The 23,297-nt window shown below is 36.4% G+C and overlaps 1 protein-coding gene across 1 annotated transcript in view; it reads left to right on the top strand.

Annotated features, from left to right (window-relative positions):
- The first annotated feature begins 1,331 nt into the window (after positions 1-1,331).
- PTPRC (protein tyrosine phosphatase receptor type C) overlaps positions 1,332-23,297 on the top strand; it is a 121,961-nt gene continuing 99,995 nt past the window's right edge. Inside the window, exons 1-2 of the mRNA XM_082425441.1 lie at positions 1,332-3,553; positions 3,635-3,750. Of these exons, the coding sequence (XP_082281567.1) occupies positions 3,678-3,750 (73 nt within the window). The 5' untranslated portion in view covers positions 1,332-3,553; positions 3,635-3,677. The remainder of the gene's footprint in view (positions 3,554-3,634; positions 3,751-23,297) is intronic.

The following is a 23,297-nucleotide window of genomic DNA, read 5'->3' as shown; positions in this document are numbered from 1 at the left end:
GTGGATGAATAAATGGATACTATCTGCTTCTGCAGTTCATCTCATGTAATCAGTTTTCTATCTTTTTTTTTTTAACATCTTTATTGGAGTATAATTGCTTTACATCAGTTTCTATCTTGATGTAACTTTTACTTTATGTAACAAAAAAATCTGGGAAATGATGATTAATTTAAAGAAAATATTTAAAATGTAAAAATATTATATCTTTAAAAAATCTAGTATATGTCCATCAGCTATGATTATTTTGGCATTTATTGATCAAACTTTGAGATTGTTTTGGAGTGTTTCAACCACTCAGGAAAGACCCAGCTATTTACTCTTCTACGTATAAATTCTGACGTCACTTCCTGGTGCTTTCCCAGCGTCAGTGGTTCTTGAAAATGCCATTCATCAGCCTTATGCCCAGTCCCTGTTTCTCAGAATCAGCGGATCACACCAGTGTCACAAACGCTCCTTCTGTTTCTGTGAGAGTCTGTGGCTGTTGCTGCTTGTCTAGGGCCATGCTGGGCCTGCATGTGATAAAGCAGAGATTTCCTCGGGTGCCCTGTGGAGAGGCCAGCTGCTTACCAGGCCCCCACCTCTCTGTCCAGTTGTCCACCACCAAAGGGGAGCTGTGCTCTGTCCCCCAGCGAGCTGCGAGGGCCTTCCTTCTTGCCTTCAGCCCCTGGGTGCCTTTGCCTCCATTCTGAGAGCACTTGAATTGTGTATCTATTCACCCAGTGCTGTCTCTACATCAGGCCCTATTTCTTTGTACATTTGGAGTATCCCATAAACATTCTGCTTACCTCAAAGTCTAATATTTCTGGTTGACACTAAACTCAATTTTAACACCTTAAAACGCATAATCCAACTCATGTGTTGTTAGTTAATCTCAGTATTCCTTGGGTGGAATCTCTCTACCCGCCTGCCTGAAAAGAAGTTGAATCTCCTGATTTCTTATTATTTCTTCAAAGCTGTGATATGCAAGCCCTTTTGAAATGTTTCTTTGAGGCGTCTAACCCCCTCTCCTTAGCTTGTTCAAAAGTATATTTTCTTGGGGGCTTCCCTGGCGGCGCAGTGGTTGAGAATCTGCCTGCCAATGCAGGGGACACGGGTTCGAGCCCTGGTCTGGGAAGATCCCACATGCCGCGAAGCAACTAGGCCCGTGCGCCACAACTACTGAGCCTGCGCGTCTGGAGCCTGTGCTCCGCAACAAGAGAGGCCACGATAGTGAGAGGCCCGCGCACCGCGATGAAGAGTGGCCCCCGCTTGCCACAACTAGAGAAAGCCCTCATAGAAACGAAGACCCAACACAGCCAAAAATAAATTAATTAATAAAAAAAAAAAAAAGTATATTTTCTTAACTTCCTTTTAAAAGATGGTGTGTCACGCAGTTTTTTCCTGGCCTCCAGTTTTACCAAATACCCTGCCATAGTAGCAAGCTAACAGAACACAAGTATTCACTTAAACATACTCAAAGCTAATCCCCAAATAGATTTCCATGCAAATGTATTTTAAGAAATAGGCTGAGGGGCTTCCCTGGTGGCGCAGTGGTTGAGAATCTGACTGCCAATGCAGGGGACACGGGTTCGAGCCCTGGTCTGGGAAGATCCCACATGCCATGGAGCAACTAGGCCCGTGAGCCACAACTACTGAACCTGCGCGTCTGGAGCCTGTGCTCTGCAACAAGAGAGGCCGCGACAGTGAGAGGCCCACACACCGCGATGAAGAGTGGTCCCCGCTCGCCACAACTAGAGAAAGCCGTCGCACAGAAACGAAGACCCAACACAGCCAAAAATAAAAATAAATAACTAAATTAATTAATTAATTATTTAAAAAAAGAAATAGGCTGAGGAGCCAAGAACTAAAATTCGTGGGGCTAAATTTTCTTAGACCTACCTCCTAAACAGTAGTGCAGACATGCCCAGCTCTTTTATTTAAAAACACATTTGCAAAAAGAGAACAATATCATTTTTATGACATCAAGTTCTATCTTTCTGAGATTAAGAATTATAAAAGTACAAAGTAAAAATGATTGGAGAAAGAGGTGAGAAAAATGAAAGAAGATAGTAAGGTAAATAAGGAAAGCAAGATGAAACTTGGGGATGGTTTCAAAACATAGCTTGTTAACTTCCCGGCTGTGAGACCTTGGACAAATCACCTAACCTCTCTGAACTTCATAGATAACATGAGGAATTATCTGTCTCGTTATCTATCTCAAGGGTTGTTGTACAAATTGGATTAGGCAATTAAAGGGTTAAGCATATTCATGGGCATGGTAAGAGCCCAGTAAGTTAGCTACTATAATAATAATCATATAAAATCAGAATCCTAATAAGAATCTCATTATAGTGTTACTATTCAGAAATTAAGATGTGGGATTATTTTCATTTGCACCAAGGGCGGTTGCAAATGTGGCTCTGTAGTTCCTAGCAGCTGAAGTAAGTATAAAACAAGTAAGGTTGCAAACATCAAAAGATGTATATACTTAAACGCAAAAGTTCTGCAACGCTCCTTCCTAACCAGCTTGCTGCAAGGGCTCTGTCTCTCTCGAAGTCCCCTCAACATTATCTGTAGTTCAAATTATAATGCCTGGTATGTCTGTGCATGAGGATTTTTAAATGCATTCAGAGATTGTGACCATGATACCAATTCACTTAACTGTATTGTTCAATTCACAGAGGCTTTCTGCCAGCATGAGTTTTCCTAATTAATGGACTTACTAAGAACACCATCAGAATCAAGAAGAACACTGTGTATTTGCTGTCTTTTAATCAGAAAGGTTGAGAGAGTGTTACTGAGGGAGAAAAAATGGTTAACCTTTGTAAAAGACAGCTCTTGATTTAATGGTTCATCTTTCCCTCATCAGCAGCACTAAGAACATCTCAAGTCACAGAAGTATTACTTTTTTGAAGCAGGATTTGCTGCAGTAGAAGTGGGTGTCCAATTCCATGGCTGGCTCCACAAGGATATCTATGAAAGATTTGGGGCAAACCTGTGAAGCTCCCTGAGAGTGCTTTGCATAGGAAATGGCTAGACGCTAACACTGTCATATTGCTAGGTTTTGAATGCCCTGATGGTAAATGATACCGGTTGTCGAAAATGACCAGATAGGTAGTAGTTTTCTCATTCATTTGGTCCTCTTAAAACCCATACAGGTATTTTTTACTAATTCAATTAGTGTATCATCTTGCCAACCCCCATTTTACTGTAACCATGCTGACTATCTTTCATCATCTTTTAGGTAAAAATGTTATGGATTTTTCTGGGGGGGTTATATTCGTTTTTGATTGTAATGCATACTGCATGGGAGTGCTATTTGGATACTAAAAACACATCTTGTAGGGAACATCTTTTGAAAAGCCTGCTAACTCAGTCTAATCACTTGAGTTAAGGAAGTAAGATGCCTTTGCAGTGACTTGGAACAACTTTCTTGACTTCCTGCAAAGAGGACGCTTTACAGCATTTTTGGAGAAGTTAGTAAAACCGAATCTGACATCACTACCTAGCAGCAAGTGGTTTGTTCTTAGCGAAGGAGGAAATTGCTCCCTGTCCGATAAGACACCAGTGAAGAGTATGCATTCATTTCTTTTCTTTTTGATTCAGTTTTACAGAGAAACATTTTTGCGGAGATAACCATTATTTTGCCTTTCAGAAGGACGCATGCTATTTCACAGGAATACGGCTGATTTCCAGATATGACCATGTATTTGTGGCTTAAACTCTTGGCATTTGGCTTTGCCTTTCTGGACACTGTAGTGTTGGTTACAGGTAAGTACGAGGAAATTCATATTTCCTTAGTTATTTTGTGTGTGTGTGTGTGTGTGTGGAAGGTCATTGGTTTGAAATAGACATAAAAATTAATTAAGCATTGGTGACTGGAGGTGAGGAAACCTGCTGTAAAACAGTCAAGGTTACTGTCTCTCAGAGAGACGTGGCTCGCTATGTGACAGAATACATTGTTTCTGTTTAAAAAAGGCATACATGTTTGGCCAAAAAAAAAATCACGATTTAAAAGGCAAACATTGTCTCTCTGTATCTTGGTTTACAAACTGTTCAAGGATATTACAAAAGCTATTACTTAACCCTCAGAATATACAAACACAAGTTTATGAAAGTCTAAGGAAATTTTAATGGCAAAAGAAGTAAATTTTTGTCTTTTCAACAAAAAATGAATTTTTAAAAATCATAATATGGCTTTGCTTGCATGCAAACCACTCCCTCTTTTCGGACCAGTAAGTTTGCTTCCTCAAATTTTGATTATGACTGAAATATTTTCTTGAATACTTAGTTGTATGGTAGTTTAAAATAATACAATTGGGTATTTAATTAAATATTAACTTTTTGCAAATTCTTATCACAGAATGTATTTTAAATCAAGGTTTTGGTCCCTTACAGTCGTTTTAATGATCATTTGCTTTGAAAATTCTTATGGGGCCGCCGCCCTTCCTGGGTGATGGGTAACTAGTAGAGCCTTGATGAGATAAAAATACTTAAACTCTTAAGAATCATGCAAATGCTGTATTCTGTAGGAAAATATAACTAATCGGACCTCTGGTACCTATTCATGTTTGAGATCTTTGTACACTTATGGTCCATTTAATGGGCATTTCTTGAACAGTTTCAGTTTGGGTCATGAGTACATTTTTGGTTGATATGTAATATTACTTCTTATGGTGTAGAATATAAAAGGAATTTTTTATTATTGAAAAGATATTTAAATGGTATTTTTGTAGATTTCCAAATAAGTAAAAAAAAAAAAAAAAAGAAAAAAGAAAAGAGGAAAAATATTTTTTAAAATCTTGCTGATTGTAATTCACTTTGAAATCTTTTTTTGACTTCCTACTGCTCTCCTTTTCTCCAAAGGGCAGGGCAGTAGCTACCTTCTGAGCATGCTACATTGTTAATTTACATTTTGTGTAACCAAGGACAGTAGAAAGCAGCGTGGATAGTGGGGTTTTTTTGTCTGTTTTCTTTAACTGCAAAAACGGATTAAACATTTTTTATATAGGTACAGCATTTTGTCTTAGTACAGAAAATGTTTACAAAGTTACCATTCCTATAAAGTTGGTTATAATAATAAAAACCAAATTATAAAGAATAATAATTTTAATAAGGTAATAATATGTGTATTATCATAAGTCAGAGTAAATTTCCATTAAAAATTCCCACTCAGGAACTGTTGGAAAGCATTTCTAAATGAGCATCAAGAAATTCTGAAATATTTTGTAGGCCACAGAGCAAACCACCATAAAAATTTCAACACAGTCTATTAAGGATTTTTACCATAAGAAACATCTTTGAATTTATCATCAAAATGAGTATAAAATGATCTAGAAACCTTTAAACCGATTTTGCTGAATAGTTTATACTATAAATAAATGTATCGATATACATAGATTTATTTTGAAAACCAAGTTTCACTTCAACTGCTCACATAAATATGGAGAGCAGACATACTCATTTTTAGAAAAAATATATAGATATAATTATCTAGGTGTGCAAATCTTGTTTATCATACTTTGAAGTCCCCAGAGAGATTTTGGGATTCACTGTATAATTTTGGAAGTTATTAATTCTTTAAATGATATATTTTTCTATATTAGCAACCTATGAGTTGCATTATATGTTTTACTTTAATGTGTTCAATTGAGTTTAGTGTTTATAGGAAATATTAGACATCAAATTTATATTGTGAACGCTAAAGGCATAAAGAAATAGAGCCAAATGGAGAGTGACTTCAGTGGATAAATTGTTGCACAACTCGGATGTGTTATTTAATCTCTAAAATACAAATATGGGCAAAGTTACACTTTGCCAGAGCAGAGTAACAATGCTGGTTGAGTTTTGCATAAATGTCTGATCTCTTTATCTGTGCCTCTATGCCATGTTAACCGGAAACCAACACTTTGTTTAAAATTTCTAAATAATTCTGGGGGACAGTGATGGTTTCGAGCATGCAGGTAGGGATGAGTGATCTCTGTCTCTAACAAAGTAGTGCCAGAATCTAGCGCTTCACACCATAACAGCCATGAATACATGAGTTATGTGAGTTATGAGTCATAACGGTTAAGAGTCATTTCCTGGACATAATTTTTCATTTTTCCATCTACATAAAAAAGAAATAGCTCTTAGTTCCAAACATGTACCTTGCCTTGCACATTGCAGGTATTCAATAGTAATTATGAATTGAATTTGATCAGCAATCCTATTAAGTTCTAAATACAATGTAGAGTTTGGGGGTGGTGAGTATGATTATATATTGATTTTTTGGAAAACATTTTCCTAACACAAATCTGCCTGGGATTGTTACCATCGCTAGACCTTGAAATGCCTTTGGTTAGAGGGAAGGGGAGGTGAGGTTAGGGGTCTGGCTTCCTTTTCCTCCCTTCCTCTATGTGACTGAGCACAAGGTCAGAGCCCTCAGCTTTGAGCTGGGTCTTTGCTCTGTTCTGGGCTACTTGGTGTCCTTCTACCAGTGACAATTAAGTACCGTAAGAACATAGATATCTCTACACTGTTTGTATGCATATACATACACACACACATAAATAGATGAGTTATATATGTGTGAGTTATAGAATACACACACAAACATTATATATTTATGTATATATATTGGTCTGTCTGTCTATCATCTCTCTACTGGTTCTCCACATTTGTCTACTTTTAAATATTGGAGTTCTGTGGGCCTCAGTCTTCGGCCTGTTTTATTCTTATTTCCTAAACTCAGAGTTCCTTATCATCACCTACTATGTACTGCTGGTGCTGATTCTCCATGTTCAGACTCACCCCTCAGAGGGTGGAACCTACCTCCTTTCCTTTTTTTTGTGTGTTAGATTTTTGTGTTTAATATTTATTTAACGCAACATTTTCCAACTAAATCCTGAAACACATATATATTGTTTCATTCCTAACTTTCTCAGTCAAACAGACGGTGATGTAGAGCTATTCTAGAACTCTAACAGGATTGGGGCAAAGCCTCTAAGCAAAATTATTTTAGCCTGTGTGCTGAGGGCTTATGTCTTTTTTCTTTTTTTCATTTTACTTTATTTATTTATTTTTATACAGCACGTTCTTAGTAGTTATCTATTTTATATATATTAGTGTATACATGTCGATCCCAATCTCCCAATTCATCCCACCACCACCACCGCCCTACCACCTCCTTTCCTAAATTTAATCTTGTTTTACTGTGTTGTGTTTTTGCAAAAAAGAAAAAAAAAGAGAGAGGGAGGGAGAAAGAAAATCTGAAATGTATATTTAAATGCTCCCCAAGTCCTATCATTTTACTTTGTAATGATCTCTAAAATCTTCGCCACCCCCCCTCACCTCTATTGACATCCCTTTAATTCACACCTTTATCCCTTTGCACCTGCAGTGTTGTAGTAGTATCCTAATCTGTCCATTTCTTTTCACACCCTACAGCTTAAAAATATAAAATGAAAGAGGAAAAAACCCTCCGACATCTTTTTGTTGCCTTGGTTTCTAGTCTAAACTTTTGCCAGAACAACTGAGTCCGCCGATGAGCTAGGAGCATGGCAGGAGCTGGGCAGGGATCTTTTTTTCTTTTTCTTTTATGATTGACTAAAATAGAACAAGCAGCAGGTAGTTTCAACACCCTGCCGCTCTACACTTCCTCAAGACCTCCAAGGCGCTGCGCCAATCCTATTTCCCCTCTAAAATTCTCTTTCGTCACTCTTGCCACAAAACATCTCCACTGAAATTGGGTACTTTTTATCACCTTTCCTTGTCATTTTTCACATACTATTTCAGTTTGCTGTTGTTGGCATTATTCTTTACCAATCAGAGCATTACGGCCATTGCAACCTACATGATAGCAGAAACCGTCTTATACCTTTTTTGTATCATCTGTGCTTGATTTCTTCCCAGACACTGAAAAAGCAATGGGCGTTTTTTGATGAAACTGCAGATTATAATAATAGAGGAGAAGGAGGAGGGTAAGAAAATTTTCAGAAAGAAAGGACAGAGAGGGGAAAAACATGAAATGAAAGAACTAGTCAGAGGCGAAGTGGAAGGTGGAGGCCATTGGACAATTTTATCAAGATTAAGTAGAATCATTTTAGATCTAGATCTTTACAGGCTTTGCCCTTTCCCACCCCCCCATTTCCTTCTTTCATCTCCTTATTTTACCTTTTCTTTGGAAAGAGCCTCCTGATTTTTAAAAAATCCATAGTTCATGCATGTTGTTTCTAAATTTTCCTGACCTACTCTTTGGACATTCTCGCTAGTGGCGTTTCATTTGATGGGTCTGGTTTGTTTTTCAGATCCAGACGTCCACGGGAAGAAAAGTAAGGAATAGGGAGGGAGGGACTCATGTAGCAGGGGAACGAGACACTGGAGGCAGGTCCAGCCCTTGCACATACTGGCGTGGGTAGCACTTGACCTATTGCCCTGGGACTGTTTCCAAAGGCAGATGGAGAACGGCTCACCCTGCCAGCTGCATTTTGTGTGCACAGAAAGCCTGTAGGAGTCTGAGCATCATTTCTTACTAGATAATGTGATAAAGAATTTCAATCTGAGCAGGTAAAGAGCAGAGAGATCTGTAGTCAGGTTGATTAACTTTGTTGATGAAAGTGCATGCAGCATTAATGTTACAGGGTTTTGTGTTCAGACCATGTGTATATAAGAGTTACTGGTGCAGAGAAAGAAATTCGTCATCACTGCAGATCTTTGATCTTTTTCAGTCATCTTATAAGTCTATGGGAATTGTTAGACAGGAGAAAAGAATGGAAATTTAACTTAACCTCAGTTTAAACTTAATTTCAATCTTGTCTAAATAGTTTTGTCAGTACGAGACACCCAACCACATACTAGTTGCTGATCACCAAAGAGTTAGTGCTATGACTTTTGCATGCATAAAAATAGTAGTCTTATAAACAAGGTCCTACTGTATAGCACAGGGAACTACATTCAATATCTTGTAATAACTTACAATGGAAAAGAATCTGAAAAAAAAATATATATATACAACTGAATCACTTTGCTGTACACCTGAAACTAACACAATAATGAAATCAACTATACTTCAATTAAAAAAAAAAAGATAGTAGTCTTATGGAAGGATAAAGAAAAAAATACAATATTGCAGGCTATTCATTTAGCAATACCATGTGATATCTATTTCTACACAATTCTGAAATATACAGAAGTAAAAATTACAGTAATTAATAGATTTTGTGTACATGGCTCTAATCAATATTTAGATAAGAAAATATTTAATTATTGCCTAAAATCTTTAATGTGCATTCCTTTTATATGTCAATATGTTATTCCAATTTCAGTCTCTCAAGAGTCCAGGGAATGGCTATTGTAAGCAGAGTATTATGTGTTCAGGAAAACAACAGAAACAAGAAAAAATAAAGAAAGAAATGAAAACCTTCTTTCTCTTTCAGCTGGGGCAAGCATAAATATATATAAGTCAGTGTTAGGGAAATAGTCAAGAATCTTTCACATTCATTCACTTTATCTTCAATTGATTCCCTTCTGAAAAGATAATCAGCAAGATTATCAATACTTTTTTAGGTTCTTTACTGAAGACCCAAACTCAAACAAACTTTAACATCTTTTACGGTACATGCTTACACAGTGTTGAAAGATTAAACATTCATTTCCTGTTAAAAATGAGACACAAGTATCTGAACTGAAAAAAGTGACTTTACTAAAATTTCGATTTCTCCTATAAATATATCGCAAGTGTGATAAAGTTGTAACTACATGTCATGATATTTAAATGAAAATGATTGCCATTCATATATTCAAAAATTTGCTTCCAACCAAAATGTGAACAACTGGAGGAAATTCATCAACCATCTGAAAAAGTGATCTGCTGGAACAGAACTTGAGTCGAGGGCAACTCAGCATCACACTCAGAGGTAGTGTTAGGACATGAATACCTGGTAAAGTGAACTGAACACAAATCACTGATAGATAAGAAGAAACTCTTTGCTTTGTAAATTAAAAAAAAAATTGTCCTGATAGTCATGAAAATAGATTAGAGACACCTATACAAATAATAATGCTGTATCGATAAAAGAGGTTATCAAAGGGACAAAATCAAGACAATAAAGTGTGGTCACCATATTTTAAGTATTTCCACTTAAAGAAAAAAACAATAATTTGTTTACTGATAAAAGAAATATTAAGCATCATAGGAAATGAGTCAGGAGCCATCCAAGTTGGAGAAGACCATGGCAGGTGGAACGAGAAATATTTTGGAAAGCAAATTCTCTGAATAGTATGATCTGGATCCAAATCATTTTCCTTCTCTGATACACCATTTCCTTATCTACAAAGTGTTGTAAGCATTAAACGTGATAATATTTGTGACACTGCTTTGAAAACGGTGAGGTACTCTGCAAAGTTGTAAATTTCATTTACATAATCCCTCGAAATCACAGCACACAGCTCTTTCCCATTGAAACGTGATTCCAAATCACATCTCTTCCTTTGAGAGAGTCTGAGAAGATAAGGTTTAAGGCTGTGTGGCAGAGGAATAAACTCTTATAGATCTTTGAATGTTTTTAACTTTGTATCCCCTACTTTAGGGATTTTCAGACTTCTCTGGATTCTACCTCTTAAATAGTTTATAGATCCATTCCGTATCACAACTCTGCTACAGCGTCTTAACATTAATAGCCTGGAACCTTGTCTCCCTTCAGCTGTTACCAAGATAATCTTTGTAAAAGGCAAAACTCACCTTTGTACATTCCTCCTTCAATGGCTCCCAGTTGGGATAGAGAATATACTGATCCCATGATTGTGGTCTCAAGGTGTTTTGACTCAACATTTATGAATATAAACATTTAATTAGAATATACCAACATTTATAAATTTTTCTTGAAAATATATTTCACAGAAAAATTACCCTCCATTAAGCTAGTTTAATTCCTTGAGTATTTTTTATATAACCTGATTAAATCATTGCCAATTTTTCCATTTTTATTTTACTGAACTAATGTTCAACAGCATCCATGTTCATTTAATTTTTACAGTCGCTATTAAATTCATGAATTGATTTTTATCCACGGCACATTTTACTGATTATAGTTTATGCCTGTGGGAATTTTCCTTTATGGTTATTATTTTTCTAAGTGCAATTTTTTCTTGTCAAACCACACAGATCTAAATTACCCAAAAAGGCTTTAATTTTTCTATTTAGCCAGAAATAACATTTCATGTGTGCAGTTTTAGCCACTGTTGGTTTCTTTCTTTCTTTTTTTTTTTTTTTTTTTTTTTGCACATCAATGTCACATAAAATATAAGTGATGTAATATAATTTTTCACTTTTGTCAAAGTTTAGATTGGGCAGTACTAGCCATACTCAAATCTATTTTGTGTTGATATTTCTATTAGTAACATCCATTTTGTGATTGAGAGCTCCTTCAGCAAGATTCCTTTTTGAGATTTTGAGAGTTTTTGGTTATTTCTCAGGTAGCCAATGGAAACATTAGTATCACTTATTAGACTGCTGTATAGTCTAGCATTGGTATATTTTAATTCTCATTCCTTTGTACCAACTTCTTACTAACTGGTGGAACAAAAAGCAAATAGAAGAATCAACACAAGTTTAAAATGTTCTCAAGGCACAATGGTGGGTGAGGTCAAAATAAGGTGGCAAATCACCCTCCTTTGGTCTCTGTGCACTTAGGAAAAATGAAAGCAAATAGCATGGCACACACGGTTCTAATTTAATCCCTCCAGATTTCTCCAGATTTATCTGGGGCCACTTTGTGACATGTACTATGTACTCTTGTAACTTTCATTTTCCTAAAAATATAATGTTTTCCTGTCTCCAAACTGTTGCTCACCCCTCCATGTTTTCTTCCCTCCATAATTTTTTTACACTGGGCAAATTATAATTGTCCTTCAAAATTTAGTTCAAAGGTCACTTCCTCTGGGCAGCCCTTCTGCACATCCCCTGCTCTTTCACCCCTTTCACACCTGCACAGGTCCTCTTCTGACCTTCTGGGGATCTCTTTACCTGGCTCTTTCTCACAGTAGCTGGTGAGCTCATGTAGGTTTTCATTGGGTCTCTTCTTATTTACCAGTGAGATGAATGAATGGATGGTGTGTCAGTGCAGCCCAACCCTGTACGTAGAAAATACTTAACAACTCAGGCAAACAATTTTAATTGTCCTTTTGTTGTTGTTACTTAAGTGAACTATTCATGGCAAAATTTCTACATGATAGAAAATTTCAGGAAATAGAAGAAAGAAAAAAATTGCTTTAAAATCTTTGCCAACATTTTTTCTTTCTCTCTTTCCCGATCTTCCTCTCTTTCGATCACATGCTGTGTATAAAATTGCATATCCTATTTTTTTCCTAAGTAAACCATGATTATTCTAGGCAACTTGAGAAATACAGAAATGAATACATAGGAAAATAAAAATCAGATTACCAATACCATCACCTAAACACTTTATGAGTATTTCATTTTACCAGGCTAGCTAAACCTATTTATTTATTCATTTATTCATTTCATGAACAAATATTTTATAAGTGTTTTCATTGTTCCATGAATTGGGCATACCATATCCCATTCCTTACCTTGTGAAGTCTGTAATCTCAGTGAAGCAGTGGCTGCTTAGAGATGGGGTTTTAAATCTTCCAAATTCTTCATAAGCTTTCTCCTCGAAGTAATAGTATACCTCACAACAGATAATTATTTGTGTTCTCAATCTTCTATAAATTATTCCTTTAAAATCTGCATATAGTACACTATTTCAGTAAAAACTCTATTCTTGCGAAACTACATTTAGGCCTCCATTCCAACCAGATTCCTTTGGCAGGCTTTTGGTTATAGAAGTTTGGGAGCTGCAGAACTAGGCAATAGCCTCAATTTGTTTTATGATTTAAACTGAAAATAAAAGATTTATTTGGAGAGAAATTTTAAACATACACTCATACACACCACACAAACAAATCCTCAACTGTTTTTGGTGATCTTCCACAGTAATTTTCCAAGGTCACCAGTTCATAAGGAGAGGGAGTTGGGGGGAGAGGGTTGAGATTTCATGCTGAGTCTATCTGATTCTAGGTCTATTTTTTTCAGCCTTCTGAAAGGTCAGCTTAAAAACCAGGTAATTGAGGACATGATGATGGTGGGCAAATCACAGCAAGACTGAAGGGTAGTTGGAAGTTGCTTAGAGGTCATTTGTGTGAAACATGCATTAATCCCCATGTACCTGATTTAGCTGCATGAGTGAACCACTGTATACTGAGCCACTTCCATATCCCTAGCGAGATCTAAAACTATAAAAAGCAAAGAGGTATCTTTAATTAATTTGTCTTTACTATGAATGCTGATGCCATGTTAATAATGCAGAAGTGATGTTGTCACCATTGTCTTGAAAGGTGGTTAACAAAGCATAGCACCCAGTCTGTCTCAAGGTGAGTGATAGGATGGAAATAATGGATTTTCCCCATCCCTAATTTGTTTTTGATATTACATAAAATGAAAGCCATTGAATAATGTACCAAAGTATCTAGATTTTTTTTTGTTTGTTTTTGAAGTGCAAGGGAAGTAACTTGACATTTGTTAAACACTTTGATCATGGAAAACACATGAGGTTTTCATATTATTCCAGGAAGTGTAGACACTAGATAATCTTTTCATACTCATCCAAGAGGCATATTAAATGAATCAGGTAGAGCTGTCTTACAGTTTGCTACTCTAGGAATAAGTTGACTATAACTTAAGGGAAAGTGAAGAAAAAAGTATGTGTATTATTTGGTTACTCTGATGAATGTGGGCTGCCAATCAGATAATTCAGGCCAAATATTGTACTTTGACTTCTTAAACTTGAGTTTCCAAATCCCCTTTTTGGTTTCTAAACTATGATTTTAACTTATGCCTAATAAACCCTGTCTTTTTACTTTTCGGTCGTTTTATTTTCTTAATTTACTTACTGATACTTCAGGCATGATCAAGATATATAATATCTAAGAAAACATAAATGAAGTGGAAGACATCAGTTCAGGGCTTGACTGTAAGAGGAAGTGATGACATGAGGGAGGCAGATGAGGAAAAGAAGAGGGTCAGGGAGCTGATGGAAGTAATTTAAAGAGATAATTATAGAAATGTTGGATTCAGACATGCTCTACTTTTAAAGTGCTTAAGAAATTAGTGTTTGACATCTTGTCTGGAGTCCATTCCGAGCTTTCCAATTATGAAATGTGAGGAAAATTACCTTTTAAATTCTCAGCTTCATTATCTGTATAATGGGAATAATGGCAGTAGTTCTTAAGTGAGACGATTTACTCCTTGATTCAGTTGTTTTTAGAGCCCCTACTATGTGCCAAGAACTATTTTAAGTGCTGACACAGTGGTGCATACAACAGAAATAAAAATCGTAGTAAATAAAAATAGTGGTAAATAGTGGTAAATAAAGCTTTCATGAAGCTTATATCTTAGCAAGAGAGATAACAAAAAGCCAAAAAAATAATAGAGAAGTTTCAGATATTGATGAGTGTTGGGAAATGAAACAGTGTGATATGACAGAGACAGGCCAGACTTGGGGGTGAATGGCCCTTTAGACAGAGTGATCAAGGAAGGCTTCTTTGAGAAAGTGTCATGAAGCTACCTGTTGGCTGATGAGAATGTAAAGATTCAGGTGAAGAGGAACTGGCAGGTGCGAGGCCCTTTGGAAAAAGCAAACAGTTGGTGGGTCCAAGCCACAGAAAGGAGGCCGGGTGCTTGCAGGATGGCGAGTAAAGGCTGAGTGGTGTGTGGTGAAGAGGGAGACAGAAACAGAAAGAGAGAATTTATATTCACCCTAAGTGTAATGAGAAGAAGCCATTTGGAATTTTTAAGCAGGGAATGGTCAAATCTCTTTTCCATATTAAGAAACCACCCTGGTTGCCATGTGGAGAGCAGGCTGGAGGTGAAACAAAGCCTGGGGATTAGTTAGAGCCCGCTGAGTTGGTGGACGGGAGAAGGGTTGGGGATCTGGACCAAACGTTGACAGTAAAAGAAAAGGACAGATCCACATGGGATCTGGAGAAGTTGTTGTGCAGAAGGGGAGTAGGAAGTTGTTCAGAATGACTCTTTTTTTTTTTTTTCTTTTTTTTTTTCCATGAGCAACTAAGATGGGAAACATCCCAGTTGGGGGTAGACAATCCAGTGTCTGCTTTGTCCATGTGAATGCTTGAATTCTCATCAGGCATCCAACTACAGATGCCAAGAAGGCAGCTGAAGTTAAGAGTGAGGGGCTGGTCAGGTCTTGATTGGAGCCATAGCTTTGGGAGTCGTAGTGCAGATGGGATTTAGAGCTGAGGGACCCACTATGAGAGAGTCAGAAGAATATTCAGATGGAGAAGTACCGATGCCCCGACTCTGAGCCCTGGGACACTGCATGTTTGAAGGGGTTGGAAGGAGGGGTTAGGAGAGGAAAGTCAGAAGGGGCAGTCAGTGAGGAAAGGAGAAGAATGTTTTGCTTGGGATGTTGAAAGAAAGAAGTGATGATTGTGAAAGGCTTAACATGTTTGCTGGCATATAATGAGAATCCAGTAAATTCTACTGAAAATCCAAATTCATGTCTCCTCTTGAAAGGTTACTGAACAGTGATTGTGAACATACTAACTATTCTCAAATATCCCCTTTTAACTTTAATATTATCACAAAAGTAAGTATGAAGGAAGTTATAGCAATATTTGGAAGAATCAAATATCTTCAATGTATGTATTATATATGTCTCTATATATGTTTATATGTATCCTTTGTTAGCTTAGTTATTAAAAAAAGGTACAGCTTAAAATAATCTGTTTTAATAAAAACTATATAAAATGTATTGAGAGACTAATGAATTAGGAATTTAACTGAGAATGTCTTGAAAAGACAATGCTCTGTTGAGTGCATTTTGGGGACCTTGTTTTGATGCATATTGATAAAAATATCTTTAAATATTATTTAAGCCAATATTTGGACAGGTTGGGGGTTTGTTGAGAGTTAATTTGTTACATAAAAGGCTTATTTCTTTTTTTATTGAAATATAGTTGATTTACAATATTGTGTTAGTTTCAGATGTACAGCAAAGTGATTCAGTTTATCTATCTATCTATATTAGATTATTTTCCATTGTAAGTTATTACAAGATATTGAATATTGTTTCCTGTGTTATATAGTAAACCCTTGTTGCTTCTCTATTTTATGTATAGTAATGTGTATCTGTTAATCCTATACTCCTAATTTATCCTTCCCCCCTCCCTTTCCCCTTTGGCAACCATAAGTTTGTTTTCTATGTCTGTGAGTCTGTTTCTGTTTTGTATATAGATTCATTTGTATTATTTTTTAGATTCCACATATAGGTACTATCATATAATATTCATCTTTCTCTGTAAAAGGATTATTTCTAAATCAAATTTTAAATCTTTCATTTCTTTAAGAAAATTGAAAACAATTGGTTACCACGTAGGCTTATACTAGGTAGAACCTAATAGCCTTGATAATTGTACAGGATACAAATAAGGATTTGTCTTTATGAGATCATACATAAATAAGATTTTAATATCAGACTTGGCAGGTTTGCTTAGAGAAAATCTTTAGGGCAACTTATTTTTTGTAGTCACTGGTAGCTAGCTAGCAAGAAAAGTAGTGCTTACCAGGTACTGCTCTCAACGTTTTATAAATGTGATCTCGTTTAACTTAAGTACACAAACCATTATCAAATCTAGCTTATACTTGTCTTTGTTAATGTGTTTCCCAATATATATCATAAAATGTACTGATTTTCGTGATCTAAGAGGAAATAGCTAAATTTCATTTTCCTTGTTCTAATTTTAAATACTAAGATTGATCAGGAAGGAAAGGGAAGCAGCCCAGGGCCCCTCCTCTGTGCCTGGCCCTCTGAACAATGCTTTGCCTGCACCACGCTGGTCTCACCTCTTTCTACATTTTCTGTATTCAGAATTCTTCAGAGTATCAAATAAATGTTCCAGCAATTCTTGTTCTCTAGTCTTAATAGCGGATAGCAGAATTAAGGTTAAACCAAAAGAGTAAGTAGTCTAAAAATTATTGACATTTATTTTTGTATGATGGTGTTTTGCTTACGTTGAAAAATGGGCACATTGAATGTTTTGGCAATTTACCGTGATCTCTATCATGAAATCGTATTGAAAAGGCTCAGCACAGGAGAAAGTTGTACCGCTTTCTCTTCCGGCCCTGCTGCATTTTCATACGGATGTAAAGCTTAGTTTAGGCACATCTGCTTCTTCACACGTGCACAGAAGGCGGAAGAGGGGATGAGAGAAATAGGACCAATTTATTGCAGGCAGTATCTTAGTGCAGGGGAAATAGATAATCATGCATGTGACTGTAGCATCAGTGAATCAGAAAGCCTAGTTGCTGTAATGCAGAAAATCTACCTGTGTGTAAGTAGTAGGGAGATAAAAGCCTGGTAAACCTAAGTAATCCATTTTCAGATGTGTGAGCTCAATTATGGAGCAAATATGAATTTATTTGCCCATTGCTTCAAGGATAAAAGTTCGAATGAAGGAAATGATTTTCCATCTAAATAATAGAGAACTCAGCATCCTTTCAATGTGAACAGCTAAGATGCTGCCTTGCTCCCTGGTAACTTTAGAACAATGGAACCCATGAGTTCATCTACAGTTTCAAGAAAGAGAGGTTCTTACAGGGAGGAAGAACATTGGCAGGGTGACCTACAACAGAAACTCACCAAAGCCTTTGAAACACAAGATTATCCCTGTTCTATTGGTGCTGTGTTGAGGGCAGCTAGAAGGCATGGATGAAAGAACCATTGGAATGACCAGTGAGAGACCAAAGGCAAGTAGAATCTCAAAAATCTGGACGTGGAACAAGTCAGATACAATATAAGGAGAACTTCAAAGATGGGGAAATAAGAATAATAAAAATACTTTTAGTTGTCAAATGTAAAATTTGTGCCAGTTTTGTCACTTTCTATTTTTCAGGAGCATTGTAAAACTAAAGATATTTTCTATTAACATCAATTTAGCTCTACGTGTTTTTCTCATCTAACTTCATTGGTCAATTTTCAAAACAACAAAAGAAGTATATTATGTTCAAAGAATCCAAAATGACTTTTTTGTTATCCTTAATAAAATGCCTTCTTTTAAACTAAATTTTAAAATTTACATTTCTAAGTAGGGGGTGGTTACAGAAAATGGAGAAAGCACTTCATAAAGTATAATGAAATGAAATCATAAGGGATTCTTACTTTAAGCATTTGGAAAACTATGAAGGAGTACCAATTTCTGTTATTACTATTTTTGTTTTTATAAATTTATTTACTTATCTATTTGGTGTTTTTTTTTGGCTGCGTTGGGTCTTCGTCACTGCACACGGGCTCTCTCTCTATTTGTGGCGAGCGGGGGCCACTCCCCGCTGCGGTGTGCGGGCCTCTCATTGCGTTGGCCTTGCAGAGCACGGGCTCCAGGCACATGGGCCTCAGTAGTTGTGGCACGCAGGCTCAGTAGTTGTGACTCGCAGGCTCTAGAATGCAGGCTCAGTAGTTGTGGCTCACGGGCCCAGCCGCTCCGCGGCATGTGGGATCCTCCTGGACCAGGGCTTGAACCTGTGTCCCCTGCAGTGGCAGGTGGACTCCCAACCACTGTGCCACCAGGGAAGTCCCTGTTATTACTATTGTCACTAGCTTCTCTTTTGTTTTTTCACTTTAAGAATTGAAATAAAAGTTGAAATCTTTATTTAAAAAACAAGAAATGTTTGCATATTAATCTGTAAATCAAAATACAGAAATATGGAATGTTCAGCCACTATCAATGTGGACTCCTATTTTGTAATTAAACTATTTTACAAACATCTGTATTTGCTTAAGAGCAATGGACTAAGAAAAGAAAAAAATCAATGCAACCCACAAAACCATGGTTCTGTGGAATCTTTGCTCTGGTATCTGTTTTGTCAATTTATGAAAGAAAATGCTTATCATGGTTCTATTTTTTGCTAAAAGAGTAACCTTTATATTTTAAATCAAACGTTAAGTATTTACATAATGTTGTTTCTGAAAAAAATTCATGTACCTTTTATTTTAATTCACTCTTTATTCCATTCCATTATTGAATGTAGAAAATATTACTACAATTCTTTTAAAACAAAAGTAAAACATAATTCATTTAAAAATCTATTTTGGCTTGCCTTGACCATGAATCTTCTCAGAAGTAACACTTCTTAAGGATATCAGATACCATAACCTGCCTTTCTTTCTAGGCCTCCATTTTATGGGCTGAACATCTGGATTTGATGGGCAGGCAAATATTTCCTTCTGCTGACTTTTCTAATAATCCTTTCTTATAGATACACATACTTCATGTTTGTTAATAAAATTGACATGATTTTCATATCTACTGTTTTTAACACACAGTGAATTATGGAATTTTCAGTGGCTTTTTAAAAATTAAATACTTTTAAAATTCCTTATAAAAACAATATTAAGAACCACTCTAAAAAGTATTAGGGCCACAGATGTTTTCCTTTCTAGTGTTAATTGATTTAAGATCCATCAAAATGTTATTAAAACATCCAGAGGTTAATGTGCTATAATGATAGCACATGGGTCAGATTAAAATTCTTTTTATGGAAAAAAGAAAAAAGAAAAAGAAAAAAAGAAAAGAAATGATAGCTTATTTTCTTCTGATTAAAAAAAAATTAGCTAGTGGGATGAAACAGCAATCTGACATGTAAAATGTCTTTTGGTTTTTTTTATAATGAAAAGGGGTTTAAAATTAGGACTTAGGGGTTACAGGGTACCCCCCAAATTTATACATACAGGTTACAGGTACTAGTTTTGTTTTTAGTGAAGAGATGAGAACTATACATTTTTTCTTTTTTTTTTATCCCATGTCCTCTTTTACAATTTTAGCAACTAATCTACTGAATTTTTAGTCTTCAAAATATAGCACTTAACAAGTGACTTTGGTCCCTCTTTTGCACTAAACGTATGGGTATGAAAATTAAAATTTAAAGCACTGATTAATTTTTCTTTTCTACAATATTAAAATTACTGAGCACGAATTACAGATCCGTGAAGACTTTGGGGAACTTTTATCTCAGGAAATATATCAATGGATTATATTTGTCAAACAAATTCCATTAATTCAGTAACAACATCTTGCTGCTTACATGGCTGCTTTTCTTTCCTTTTTATAAAAGTCTTTATGTGGCACGTATACAGTCAAAATAAGTTAATATGTACACAGGATATAAAAGGACCAGAAAAACTTGTCTTCCTATTAAAATCATAGACAATGTGGATACGTTTTATTCCTGAATTTTATTATACACTTCACTATTTACTGAGAGTCGAATATTGGTCAAGCACTGTTTTGTTTTGTTTAAATCAGCAGCAATATTTCCTGCTTCTTTCTGGGTTAGGATTCCTAGAGAAGTTTAAAAAGAAAGAGAAAAGGAATTTTGAGACTATTATAATATAAGGTGTTATTATTTATACAATAATAGAATTTTAGAGGAATAAAATGACTTTAGAAATCATCTATTTTAACTCATCTATTTTTAAAAAATAATTTAATTTATTTATTTGTTTTTATTTTTGGCTGTGTTGGGTCTTAGTTGCTGCACGCGGGCTTTCTCTAGTTGCAGCAAGCCGGGGCTACTCTTTGTTGCGGTGCACGGGCTTCTCATTGCAGTAGCTTCTCTTGTTGCGGAGCACGGGCTCTAGGTGTGTGGGCTTCAGTAGTTGTGGCTCGCGGGCTCAGTAGTTGTGGCTCACGGGCTCTAGAGTGCAGCCTTAGTAGTTGTGGCGCACGGGCTTAGCTGCTCCGCAACATGTGGGATCTTCCTGGACCAGGGCTCAAACCCGTGTCCCCTGCATTGGCAGGCGGGTTCTTAACCACTGCACCACCAGGAAAGCCCATTAACTCATCTATTTTACGAGACAAAAAGCTGAAAGTCAAGAGTGTTCAGTGGCTTGTCCTGTGTCACACCCAAAACGAGGGACCTTGGTCCAGAATTCTTCCTGTACATCACCAGGTACTTAGCCATTTGCCTGACAGAATGAAATGAGTATCAGATTAGATGTTTAGGGACAAGTTTTGAATCTTGACTCTGTCACCAATTCCTGTTGCCTAGAGTCAGACTCTGATGTGTGGTGTTGGGTCAGTCACTTGATGTCCTCAGACCTCAGTTCCTTTTTTAGTGAAATGCACTTCTCCTGAGTGTGATTGACATTTCGGGCTGGATGACTGGGCTGTCTTGTGCATTGTACCATGTTTTGTAGCTTCCCTCATCTTTACAAATCAGATGCAGTAGCACCCCTGACCCCCTTCTTCCCTTCCCCACTGTCATGACAACCAAAAATGTCTTTAGGCATTGCCAAATGTCCCTCAAGGGCAAAACCGCCAGCCCTCACCACTTTCCTTGGGAACTAGTGGTCTAGTTGAAATCATTTCTTTAGGACTCCCCCAGCAGTACCATTGTACAATTCTGGACTACAGAGTTAACCTTTGGATGCTTCCAGGAAGGACCCACGAAGCATTATTCACCAGGAAGTTTGTTGGGTACTGTTTACAGTGACCAAAAGGGACATAGATTTTTTAGAAACTTAAGAGATCAGAAATATTCACAGGTGAGAATTTTATCACACCCATGAGATAGTAAATATTAGAAAGGTTTAAGAAGGCTTAGCAAAACAATATAAAAATGTATTCACTGTAAGTGGCATCTTTTTTTTTAACGTAAGAATCATCTCTGTATTTACCAGTTGTCCCAAAGGTACAACAACAATTCAGTCTTTATTTCATAGATTAATAGGGACCCACTGCAAATCATAGGTGTCCACAATGCATGTTCCTCTCTAAGACCATTTCAACTGTGTCGGACAGTTGTTTCTGATAAGATGTGCTAGAACAAACATTAAGTGTTTCATAGTGAAAAGGGTCACAGACATATTTGCATCCTTTGCACGCGGAAGAAATAGATACCCATTATCTTCAGGTTTTAAACTAAAAGATATTGTTTCTTTCCTTTCTCTCTCTCTCCTCCATCCTCAATTCTTTTTCCCACTGAATCCAGACACCTGCCAGTAGAATAGGAGAGCCTCATTCAGAGCAGAGCTACAGAAGGGCCTCAGAAACTTGTTTAGCAATTGATGCAGCTCTGCTGCATGCCACAGAGTTACTTTGTTTGTCATGCGTTGCTACCAGTTCCCTGAGGAAGTTTACTGACTTAAGGTTTTACAAGAAATGCACGTCATGAAGGTGGTGGAGGGTGGAGGTTGAGCTTGCAGGGAAAGTTTAGTTGCTATAAAGTGGGAGCTGAGAGCTCAAATACGTTGGTTATGCTCTAGCAGATGGAGATAAAAATGGAGGCAGGTGTGATGAATTGGGAGATTGGGATTGACATGTGTGCACTGATGTGTATAAAATGGATGACTAATAAGAACCTGCTGTATAAAAAAATAAATAAAATAAAATTCAAAAATTCAAAAAAAAAAAAATGGAGGCATGCATCCTGTGAATAAATTGTTAAAGTATGCAGACTTCTACCAGGGAGTAATAGCAGAGTACACTAGACAAGGGGATTCAATTAGAGAGGGAAAGCCAATTTTGTTTCAATTAGATCCATTTCTTGTGTTTATAGAACATTTAAAATGCAGCATAGGATGGAATTAAGATCATCTTACACCAATAGGTGTAAATAGTAAACAATTGTATGTACAGTAGTCTATATGTATATGAATATCTGGAATAAAGATTCTGATTTATCTTTTTCCAGTCAAGCAAAGTTTGGGCTGATATCCAAAACTTTTGGTTATTAGAGCAGAGAAAATTACCTGGGTCTTTTCCCTAATCATAGTGTTGATAACTCTTGGAGAAAAGAAGCTTTTCTGATACTGAATACTCTCACCAGATTACTGGTGCTCTAGCATTTTTTTTTTTTTTTATTAAAGAAATTCAACTTTTATAAGTCATTCTGTTTTCTGTTTTTACTGGAGTCAAACAAGGAAGACTATTTCTCCCCAAACTAAGATAAAGGATGTCAAGAATAAACTACTTTTCATTTTAAATAAAGATAGATTTATTATAGATAGTCACATAGAATCCCAAACATACCTGAATGAGGTAGACTCAGTTTTATGGGTAAAAATCAATTGTCATTTAAAAAAGAATAAACAGTGTTTTCATTTTTAACTCTCTTGCTGCCTCGGGGCTCTGACTGAGTCCGGAAGCAGAAGTTGCAAAACATTGTGAGAAAAATTTTGCTCTATTTTTTTTTCAATCTCCACTCAAATGGAAATACCAGAAGTCCATTTGGTACTTCTGGAGGAAAGTCCATTCTTACTAAA

This window comes from Balaenoptera physalus (assembly GCF_965194825.1).
Source record: "Balaenoptera physalus genome assembly, chromosome: 1".
Taxonomy (NCBI): Eukaryota; Metazoa; Chordata; class Mammalia; order Artiodactyla; family Balaenopteridae; genus Balaenoptera; species Balaenoptera physalus.
The sequence above is the reverse complement of the archived record's forward strand: the minus strand, read 5'-3'. Positions and strand labels throughout refer to the sequence as shown.